Consider the following 12,318-nt stretch of genomic DNA (forward strand, 5'->3'; position numbering starts at 1 on the left):
TCAAAATGACCAGAGACTTACTGTAGATGTCCCACAATCACACTCCTCTCCAGTCTCAATGAAGCCATTACCACACTCAGGAGGGTCAAGAAGCTGTGGAACAAAAACCAGAGAGGAAACTAAAATACAGAAAAATCAACAGCAAAGACTTTGAGAGTCCTAAGCACCACACTATATGTCTCTATATGTCATCGCTTCCAGTCATGTCAAATAATATTTTTATTTTCCTAAAAAGGCATGACTTTTAGAACTGAGAAATCTAGAAATATCTATTTATACATCCATTTCACATATATTTTCACATCTATAACATACATACCAATTAGGATCTGGTAAATGGGACCCAAATAAAAAGAGCATCTAGTCACTGACTAAAACCAAGCCTAATGGATTCCTGAATTCCATTTCAGACAGGAGCAAGGGGTTTGGAGTCAGGATGTCTGGATTAAAATCTTGGCATAGGGCTGAGGCGTGGCTCAGTGGCAGAGCAAGTGCTTAGCATTTGTGAAGTCCTACATTCAATTTCCAGCACCAAAATAAAATAAAGTCTTGGCACAACTGCTTAGGCGTAATAATAATAATACCAGCTATTCATCTAATTAGCACTCCAAAATTGTTGTGAGGATCGAGTTTAATCATCTGTAAAAAGCTCTTTATTAACTATATTTTCTTCTTAAAGTTATTTCACAGACAGAAAAGCATAACAAAAATTAATATATCCACTGATCTATTAAAAATGAAACACAGCACCTACTATTAACTTAGCTTTGCAGAAAATGACAATAATAATTTGCCTCAGGGACTAGAGCAATTATTGGCCTGTCCAAGAATACATTTTAAGGTCTGTTTTATTTAACTGTCCATCAATTTTATTATGTTTTGAATATAATTTGTCCAATAATGATAGACAAAATTAATAAATAATTGCCACTAATTACATACATAATATTCATTCACAAGTTAGTTTTCAGATGATAGAACGAAGGTGTACACATCCTTGTAAAAAGATACACTTTCATAGTTAACTAGGGGTAAAAAGCAAAACAAGATAAAGAAAACAAATGAACTTCACTCATTTTTATCTGTATTCTCTTACCTCAGGACAGCACAAAATGCCTAATATTGAAGCTATTTTGAAAATGTAGGTGGTCAGCCCACCTAGAATACGTACAGAGAGGCCAAATTGAAAAGCTCTTTTTTATGGACCCAATGGCTGAAATTTTGTGTTTATAACATTAGAGAGATTAATGATTAATAACTGTTGATCATACTTATTACCTTAGAAGGTTTGTTGAACAGGCAGGCCCCACCTCCACTATTCAAGAAGTCGTGATACTCTTCGATATTACACTGGGTGAACTTTTTTGGTAGATAATAACTGTGGGAGTGCAGAAAATCAATAATTGGGTAAAATGTTAGTCTCCTTGTTTTATTAGTCTTAAAATTAAAGATTTTAAGATTATACATTTTTCATTAAAATGAAAGAATAAATTTCACTTAAGCATAACATTTGTATTCATCCTATAAGAATTTTATTCAATCAGTATATTTCTAAGTTTTTCAATCAGTATTAATGGTGAATATGAGCTCTTTATTATTTACATGTGCATCTAAAGGAAACATACACATATACACATACAATACCTATAAAATAAATCAAGGAGAGTTAGGAAAAATCTTTTCAAAATGAGTCCTAAATATTAAAACTGGGCCAGAACCCAAAGATCAGAAAATTCTACTAAATAACTGACCTATATCTATAGGTATATCATGTTATAAAACTCAAAAAAAACCCCTAAGGAACATGTTCCAGACCAAAGGAGGCTAAAGAGACATAAAAATTAAATGTGATAACTCATTCTGAATCTTTTGTTATAAGTGACATTCTTAAAATACAGAACAGTCTTGGGTGAGAGCTAAGAATTGTAAGATATTACTGGCTATACTGTAGTTATATAAGAGGATGGTTTTGGTTTTAGAAAATTCTCCTTAAGGTGTGTTTGAAGGTGACAGGGCACCAAGTTAGCAATTTATGATTTAGAGGACAAAAAAGATCTTTGTTATTAATCTTGAAACTTTTCCTCAAGTTCAAGATTGTTTAAAAAAAATGTATACCAAAAAAGTAAAAAGGGTCAAGAAAGTAAAAGACACTTTGAAAACAATTAGAATAAATCCGATGAATTTTCAAAATGTACATGCCCTGATATTTAGCATTGTACCTTTAGAAATTTTTCTTAAGGAAATAATAAGTTATGTGCACAAAGATATACAGACAAAAGTATTTACTAGAAAGTAATTTATGTCAGCAAATAACATTAAAATAACCTAAATGTTCTACAGAGAGAATAATGAACTGTGATATGTAAATAAAATAGAATACCATGGAGTTATTACTAAACATAGTGTTGAAGAATAAACTTAGAGAAGTGCTCATATATAATATTAAATATTAAGTGAATAAATAAGTATATATCCAGCTTGGAGCAAATTTTATACAACAAAAAGTAAAATGGAAAAAATTACTGAATCAATATGTACTAATATTTTAATATTAACCACAGTTACCACTGGAGAAAAGCGATATAAATATTATTTTCAGTATCTTTCAAAAACTATTTTTCTTTGGACATTTTAATTAATGAAAGAGAAATAAAGAGAAAAACAAGATAATAATGACTAGTTGTTGTAAAGCCTCTCCATCTAGCCTATAAGGATTTATAATCTCTATTTCTGCCTAGCACAGCGGTAAATAAGTCAATTAATGGAATTCATAATGATTATTATCATGAAAAGGACTTCTAGATCATACCACATATGTGTATATATATGTGTGTGTATGTGTATATATACACACACATACATACACACACACACACACACACATACACACACATTCTTTATTCTACTGATCAAAACTTAAGATGATTCCCTGTGCCACTAACTCACTGCAGGACCCTTAAGACTTCAAAGTCAAATTTGACCTCTTCCCTGCAAAGCTGCCTGCAGCCCACCTCCTGCTCCAGCTGTTCTCCATCAGGCGGGAGGGAACACTCCAATTCATGCAGATGCTGTTGCACATGAACAGTGAAGTGTGTGAGTAGGGACTCTTATCTGTATTTCGCCACATCTGACTTCCTGTAGCTTCCATATAGAGTTCTGTTCTTGACTGAATCAAATCTCATTCCTCTACCCTAACATAACCCTTCAAACATCTGAAGGCAGATACAGTCTTTCCCCTACCTCTGCCCCCAAACTTCTGTTTTTGTGGGTAACATGTATTATATTCAATATATCCTTAAAATTTTAACTTTTAAACCTTTACATAAGACTAATGGTATTCATTCTGATCATGGCTTCCAACATTCAGCAGTACAGAAGAACTTCAGAAGGCAAAAATGGGGGGGAACGTACCCATGAGAACATACATCCATAATAGTACTATTAGGGACTATTTGTCATAAATTGAATTACAGAGTCACACCAGATAATGTTTTATATAAAGTGTTTTTCTCTTGTTTGCATCTATTTAATGTAAGAAGTATTCTAATGCAATGAGCTACAAATATCAGAAGACAGTCATTTGATTTTGCTGTGAAGTATGCTCAGTACTATGCAGACTGTCCACAAAAATCTTAATAATTAACCAGAACAATCAGATATAATATAGCAAATGGTTTTTAAAGGACAAGATATCTAGCATTAAATTTAGTAATTTTTAGAAAATTATAACTATATCACTTCCTTTCATTAAACAAAATGCCCAATGAAATCTTGAAAAATATTTTATATAGGTACATTCCTTTCATCATTTATTTTCCTTGTCAGATATATCCTGAACTCAAAATTCAAGTTTAATCAATAAATATTTACTGAAAAACAAGTCTGTATAAAGGATTATGGTCTGAGGCATAAAATACAAATTAATGTAAACTGTACTCCCTTAAAAATGTATTTAACTAAATGGCAAGATGAAGATAAGTACATACAGAATTAAACTGTTATGTTGATGTTAAAAATTATAATAAGCCTTGATGATTAGAGGAAAAAGAAGAGAAGTATTCCAGAGAAAGGCAACATATTCAGGAAATCAAAAAAAGTTGAAAGTTCATGTACTATTATGATAAGCAAATTTTTAAGAAACTGAAGGTCCATGAAGGAGTATACTAACAAGTCAAAAAAGCTTGAATCCAATGTATAGTTATGGTTAGCAAACATACCAGGACTATGGGGAAAATGAAATTGCAAATGAGGACAAAGAAAGATTGTGGACATCTAAGTATTGGTGTAAGAAATTTGAAACCTATTCTTTAGACAAGGGAGGCTCACAAAAGTTCTGAGCAAGAGAATGGCTTTTAAAGCTCAAGTCTATACAGTATATTCACAGCATGGACTGATCTCACAAACAGAACGCTGACCAGAAACAGCAAGGCACAGTTGAATATATACAGTAAGATGCCTCTTATATAAAATGAAAACATACTAAGCTGTTTGTTTTATACATTATTATGGTTTTTACCTAATGTACCCTTAGATCTTCATTCGATCACAGGTGGGACATTTGGAGAATGACTGGATTATGGAGGCATGAGAGCTGGCTTGCTGTTAGATGGTGCTTTCTGGTCAGAAGAGATGGGTCCCTGGGGGTACAGCCTGGAAAGGCTTACTGTGTCCCCCTCCCCCACTCCTCCCTTCACTCTCTGCTTCCTGTTTGCCATGGTGTGATGGCTCTGTCCCACCAGGCCCCTCTGCCAAGCTGTCCTGCCTTGGAGCTGGTGGTCCATGCAAAAACTGAAACTTCTAAAATGTGAGCCAAAATAAACATCTTCTCCTTTAAGTCGGGGGTGTCAAGTACTGTGTCCTAGTAATGAGCAAAATAAGATACACACACACACAAACATGCACACACACGCACACACATGCACACACCCTCCAAACAATAATATGAACCACATTCCAGGTGGCATTCCCTTAGCCAGGACTGGGGTACACTGACACAAGGGAGAACACAAGGAGGATTTAACCAGGTAGGCACTGTTTGTTTCACTTTTCAAAACTGAGTGAAACAAAAGTTTGCTGTTTTGTTCTCTATACTTTTTCATGATGATGGAAATGGGGCTGAGGAGGGGAGAGAAAGAGCCTAAAAGCTGTCTGAGTGTTTAGAATGTTATTGAAATAAAAATAGCACAGGATGATCAAAGCTTAAAGTCAGGTAACAGTAATAATCCTAGAAAAAAAGGAATGGTTGTAAAATTCATTTAGAAAGGATGGAAGATGAGAATGGATGGCTGACAGTGTCTGAAGGTGGGACAGCACGAAGACAAAGGCCTTTCTGAGAGCAGACTGTACACGTCTCTTCCCAGCCACGTTCCCAGACGCCACACTGTGAAGCCACTGGCAGTGGCCTGATCTTGGCCTCTGTGGGCAAGCATACACACAGAACTTGGAGAAGCTACAAGTCCAAGCTGTATCTTTGTTTTTTGCTTTTGAGAGTCAACTTACAAGTGCATTACTACTTATAACCTATTCAACTAGAATTGAAGGCGATAAAAAGAAAAGAATTGAAATTAGGAGGTAAGCTGTAAGCCAGTGGTGGTGAACCTATGGTATCCGTATTGTTTTCCTTTTAAGATAAAAGATGTTAATGTATGAGTTGTTTTTTTCTAAACTAAAACCTCAGTGTTCAGGTTTAATTGTACTGTTGGCACTATGTGATAAATAAGTGGGTTTTGGAATTTGGGCACTTATCTCTAAAAAGTTTGCAGTCACTGCATAAGCCATCAAAAACAAAGCTGTTTCTCGTTTCTTAAATTTCTGGCCAGGTTCAAGGCTTAAAAAGTCATTGAGGTCTACTAACTTGACACCAATTTTTTCTTTCTGAAATAAGAGACTATTCTAACCCACATGCAGTAGAGCATGCCTGTAATTCCAACACATGAGAAGGTGCGGCAGGAGAATCGTGAGCTGGAGGCAGTCTGGGCCACACAGTGAGTTAAAGGCCAGCATGGACCACACAAAAGGATTCTGTCTTAAAAACTAAAGCTATTTTATGAAAATATTTTATATACAGGATGATTAAAAATATTTACTTTCTTTTTGTTTTTCATTTTAATTTATTCTGTGCCATGAAAGTTAAAACATACAAACCACAGCTTTAGATAAGAGTACTGACCAATTTTTAAAACACTGAAATGATCATTTGCACACATTCCTCACCTTTAATTTTACACAGTTAATGTACATGGTTCTTATTTCTTACAAATGTATTTGTCAAGCAGCAAGATGACACTGCCTCATAGCACAGCACAGAATGCTCATCAGCAGTATCTGGTAAATGGTTATGCACAGAACTGACTTGGAAGGTAATGTTAAACATTCCTCATAAAACATGTACGTAACAAATGAGAAATGTAACTGTAATATAAGATAAAATGTTACTCTTTATGCTTTAAAACTCTGGGACACTTAAAACCAGACAATACAAGGTGCTTTAATTCTAGATTCCATAATCGAACACTATTCTATTAGTCGCCTGAGTTTAAAAACTTTGAGGACTGCTCATGGCTTTTTAAAGTCAATTTGAAATATAAAAGCACTTAGATTACCAAGCACAATCTAGTTAACTGATTACATGTTACATAAAGTATTTTTTTTAAGAAAAACTGACTTTAAAAAAGATTCCATCATTGATGTATAATAACTTCAAAAATGTTACTCTTTTTTGTTTTTTGGTACCGGGGGTCAAACTCAGGACCCTGCACTTGTGAGGCAGGCAGTGGCACCACTGAGCTAAATCCCTGAACCCTAAAATGTTACTCTTCAGAGGAAAAACGCACTTTAAAATCTTTCACAATGTTTTAAAATGACGTATTTTGTGACTTCATTTATATGTTCAGTATTTTCAGCAAAGTAATTTGAAATGCTCTTAACCCTGATAACATCTAAATAAATGGGTTAACGTGTCTGTGAAATGGCTGTCTACCACATTTATTTCTACTATGAACATCCATTAAGAGATCTATATTTAATTTGATGTAAATATTCAAAAATAATTACTTTTCATTCTCTCATGAATGCTGTGGGGAGAGTCCATGCACTTTGCTATTAAGTATCGTATTTCTAAAAAGACAACAGCACAGCAGATAAAGAAAACGTGTTATTTTCAACTAGAAATGGCTCACCCAGTGTCTCCCATTATGCATCCGGACCACATGTCCTCACATTTACACTCACCTAAGAGAAAATGAATACGCACACCTTTTCATAAAGTAAATACAGCTGTACTGGTCTCTATGTTTAGAAAGATTCTCTTCACTCTATTTTAAAATACTTATTTAAAAAGTAATACTTGCTTTCTAACTCTGCTTACACTTTAAGTTGTTACGCAATTATAACAACAAAAATATACTTTGACCCTGTAGAGTTTACATAATTTTCAATTAAAGACAAATCTTCTCTGGTATTTTAACAAATGGCCAAAATTTTTAAGCATTCATTTTAACATGAAAATCAAATACCAATGAAATCGGGAAGAAGTTCAAGGCCCACTATGTGACCTTGGTTTCACAGGCCTTCCAGGGAATAATTACACCGTTTACACCGTTTTCAAAGCCTCTGCACTGAGGTAGAGGCCAGCGGAGTAGCAGGACCTCAGAACCAGGAACACCTGCACTCAAATCTTAGCTTGGCATTTAATATGTGTGATCTTGGAGACATTTTACTTATGATATAGTCACTGTATCTGTAACACAGGTCTAAAAATCAGTATCTGGCAGGATTATCTTTAGAGTTAAAAGAGAATCTAGACGTAGGTAATATATCATGCATTCATCTGTCAAATAATGGGTTTTTTAGAATTGGTAAGTTATTATACATAATTACACTTACAAATTTACCAAAACAATAAAATGCTAAAATCAAATTGTTACTCTAAATACCTAGTATTTGACCATTCACAGTGAAGTAACTTTGCCTACTTAGGAAAAGATAGTCTTCACAGATGTGAAACCTAGCACATTTTACTAGGTCCATATATTACAAAGCCCATTATGAGGTCTGCTCCTGACAAGGAAGGTCTACCTCTGTGGCCATATGTTTTAAATAAACCTAATAAACCTGAAATAAATGCCTACAATTCTCTACTAGGCCATTTCAAATTACCAAAATAAGCTCATTTTGGCCCTTCTTAGGTTAAATTCAACTATGAATTTACTATCACATGGCTTTAAATGTTTATTACACATGCAGACATTTTTGTTTGTAATATAATTTTTTGTTGTTGTTTGTTTTTGTAGTATACGGGGGATTGAACTCGGGTTCTTGTGCTTGCAAGGCAGGCAGCGGAACCACTGAGCTAAATCCCCAGCCCTTCATTTGTAATATAATTATTCCCTAGTATTATATCTGAAAACAACATTTTGTGCCCTGGATTATTTATTTTATATTATTATCCATACTCTTTTAATCAAGCAACTGAATCAGAGAATCTCATTCTAGAAAATACTTAACAGTCTATCATAAGTGCAATTAAACCACACATGTACTATAACTTACCACTTGCTAACTTTCTTTTGTCTGAGATAATACCAATATTATGGGCTAATGACTGAGCAAGTGTAACAGCCATTAAATCAGTTTTCCCAAACTGAAAAACAAAAGTAAAAAATGTGAATTGTCATTTAAAAATGGCTAAAGAAAAGTATAACAATACATTTGAAAATAAGTAATTTCTAAGAATTTTCTTTAGCAGAGGCTAAACACATTGTACCTAGTGCTAAATGTACAACTGGGAAGAAGTAGGAAATAAATTCATGTTTGATTATGTCTTCTAGGATAAACATAAAACCCATGAATAGTCAATCTTTGGGTTTAAAAACTGAAATCTAATTCTCTCCAAATTTCACCCAATAACATTACTAAAAAACTTAGTAGTTATATATGATTAGTCTTTTGAATAATACAAAATAAATGTGAAAAATTTATTTGGAACTTGTTCATCCTTATGTGTCCATTTGTATTCCTAAAACTCCCTCCAAATGCAATAGAAAGTAGCTTTACAAAATAAGCATAAGATAAACAGGAAGTAGTGAGGAGCTGTGGCTGATAAATACTTAAGATATTTATTCTCAATATGGAGCCTCCCAAAGATTCAGATATTTTTCTTTAAGATCATTTCCAAAAAATTGCCATGGATAAAAAGAGCCCCTTTGCAAAACCTACTGTATTTTTTTCTCCTCAAAATTTGTCAAATGCTGAAGAAAGCAGAAAATATCCCATTGAATTATTAGGTGGCAATCAAGTACTTCAGGGAATTACTCAATTTTCTAGGAAATCATTCAAGTGACAAATACAGACTTCTTTCCAAGACAGGTTAAGGTACAGATTCTCTATATAATATGTAAATTACTTTAATTATTCTAAGTAGAACATGAGCAGAATTATCAGGTATTAACTTTCATTATCTACTCTGTTTTCTGGGCATGTATAGTAAACATACTGGTTCCTAATAAAACACTAACACCTGGAGTATATGGAATGTTGAGAAATTATCTGATAAGTATTAGGAAAACATCTTCAGCCATCATACCACTTTGTATTGTACAGATGTTCACACCTACTTCATTCACGCCTCCTCCTTTCAGCAACGAGCAAATCCCACCAATATAAGCTGCCCCGCTCCGGCTACTCTCAAATTGACTTCCCCTTTTAGAAAAGAAAATGAAAAATACTTACTGCTCACAGTTCAAACATAATAGCACCTCTCATTGTTAATCTCAAACTGAAGTATACATATTTTTTTAAAACTGCAAATATGATGCACTATGAGAATCACTTCTGTAGTATCTACGAAGAATACATAACTTGAATCTCATATTGAGAAAAGAGCAGATAGTCTCACAGTGACCAGGAGTCTATAAAATAATCAGCCTATACTCTTCAAAAGAGGTAAGCTCAAAATAAAGAAAAGCTGAGAAAAATCTTTCACATCAGAGGAGACTAAAGAGACAGGATGATTAATCAAAATGTGTGATTTTGTGAAATGTCTGAATTTGTGGTTGGATGGGAAAATATTAGCAATAAAAGGTATGATTGAGACAATTTGTATATAGAGTATAGTTTATGTAATAGTAATGTGTCAGTGTTATATTTTTTCATTTTAATAATTTATTGCAGTTGTATACACATTCAAATATTCAGTAAGCATCCACTAATTGGATAGAAAGATGGAAGGGAGGGAGAAAGGAAGGAAATCATAAAACAAATGAGGGAAAATGTAAATAATTAATGAGTCTTGGTGAAGGGCATATGTAATTTCCCTGTGATATTCATATAACTTTTCTCTAAATCTGAAATAATATAAAAGTTAAAAGTCACCCCAAAATATTTCTTTTACTTCCAATTATAATTACTTCCAACTGCTCTGACTTCAGATGACAGATTTTTAAAAATGCTACAATACACATTTTATTACATCAAATACATAAATTACAAAAAAGAACACACAAGGGAAAAAAAAATTAACTCCAGAAATGTAGCTCTTAACTTAGTATACTTTCTGTTTTTGGTTCTAACATGTAAAACACAGCAACTTTAAAGAGTATTTATCTATGTTAAGAATACTACATGAGTATGAGCAGTACTTTTATTTATCCAGTAAATGCTCTGATTAAATCTCTTAAAAATTAAATGAAATAAATATGCAACAACAGAATAATTCAAAATCAAATTACTAAAATTTTTGTAGCAGTTTCAAATAGTTTATACTGTAAAACTCTCAAATATCCTGCAATGTCAAAGCTTACTTGCATTATATAGTAGAAAAGATACATCTTGGTCATAAGTAATAAAGCATTCAACATGGAGCCAAAAAAAGTAATCATTAGAAAAGTTACGTACGAAAAAAGGTGAACTGCATCACTTTTCTCTTTGATAAAATCCCTCCTGTATTTCATAAACTCACGTAGGGTGATCAATGGATTTTCAGATATGGCAAACTTGTTGTCAGCTGCCCAGGTTTCCATGGCAACCAATACTATTCTTGTCTTAAGTTGGTCTTTATATATCTAGTATATTAACAGAATGAACAGAACAGCTGTACACATAGTAAAATCAAATAGTTTATGAACAGGACTACAAAGCTCCTCAGGGAAACTCCTCCAGTTTTAGTTAAAGGTAAAAAAAAAAAGTTACTGTTTTTAAAAAGGATAATTACCTTTTTTTTTATTTTTGTACTGGAGATCGAACTCGGGACCTTACACTTGTGAGGCAGGTGGTGGAACCGCTGAGCTAAATCCCCGGCCCAATTATTATTTTAATTTGCACACATTTCTCTTAAGTAATAGAAAATCAAATTTTTTACTGAGTAATACCCTTGTTTCTACTCTTTAGAAACAAAAGATCCCTTTTTGCAACAAATACTCGCAACCAATTCAAGGCTCCCAAGTCCACTTTCTGGCAGCCTGAACAAAAAAATTCATGAATTTTTTAGAAACCTAGCCAAAAATGGAACAACAAAGACTCTTCATGGAAGTACATAGTCTCTATACATCCTGACTGAGCCTGATTAACCTCCTGGACAGGTACTGGTACTGCCCCATCCAGGGAAGCTTTGGAAGGACGTACAGTGTGTTTATGTAATAGCATCACTGCCACAGCATCAGGCACTCTTTGAAAAGGTGCAAGTGCTGCACAATTTCTCTCTCACTAGAAGGTCACTGTGGTGCCTCTGTTAAGGGCTACAACTCAACCTTTGTCTTTTGCAGTGTGATAAACACAGGAAGGAATTCAGGCAAATCTGTGGGTAACTTTCTCTCCCAGAGTCAATAAAAAGTCAATAAAGTCCATTGCAAGGTCACTAGGAAACCTTGGCTGAAGTGCAACTTAGAGCCATAAAGCATAAGAACCATGTCTTTTGTACAAACCAAGCTTGTAGTCTCACAAAGTCAAAGAATGAAATCACGAACCAAAAGGAGGAAGTTGAAAAAGTATTTATTGGAAATTAGAAGAAGAAGAACAGCTCCTACATTTTGAATATCCAGGAGGGATTCTGAATGGAAGTTCAAATTGTATTCTTTGTCCTGCTCTTATATGAATAAGCAGAGCATAAGGGAAAAGCTCATTTTAAGAAAATTAGTTTAAAAGAAAGTGTTTATTTTGTATTTCTAACATTTCTCCAGGTCTTGTCCGGAGGTAGAGAGGTGCTGTCAACTAACCTAGCATTCTCAAAAGAACCTTTTTCCTAGAAGGAAAGGTCCTTATCTCTCTAATTTATCCTAACCTTTTACCTTTTGTTCTTGTAGTTTTATTTGGTTTTGTTTACAT

General features: G+C 33.8%; 1 protein-coding gene across 16 annotated transcripts in view; it reads right to left on the reverse strand.

The window, feature by feature from the left end:
- Adam22 (ADAM metallopeptidase domain 22) overlaps positions 1–12,318 on the reverse strand; it is a 249,300-nt gene that overhangs the window by 64,866 nt on the left and 172,116 nt on the right. For all 16 annotated transcript variants that reach the window (XM_087204754.1, XM_087204746.1, XM_021242656.2 and 13 more), the window contains exons 11-16: positions 10,894–11,060; positions 9,615–9,699; positions 8,551–8,641; positions 7,179–7,230; positions 1,279–1,378; positions 22–93 (exon numbers count right to left, since the gene is read on the reverse strand). In XM_087204754.1, the coding sequence (XP_087060880.1) occupies positions 22–93; positions 1,279–1,378; positions 7,179–7,230; positions 8,551–8,641; positions 9,615–9,699; positions 10,894–11,060 (567 nt within the window). The remainder of the gene's footprint in view (positions 1–21; positions 94–1,278; positions 1,379–7,178; positions 7,231–8,550; positions 8,642–9,614; positions 9,700–10,893; positions 11,061–12,318) is intronic.

The sequence above is a fragment of the Heterocephalus glaber genome, unplaced genomic scaffold, assembly GCF_053883595.1.
Source record: "Heterocephalus glaber isolate CG9 unplaced genomic scaffold, H.glaber_assembly_v1.0 deba00000546, whole genome shotgun sequence".
Lineage (NCBI taxonomy): Eukaryota > Metazoa > Chordata > Mammalia > Rodentia > Bathyergidae > Heterocephalus > Heterocephalus glaber.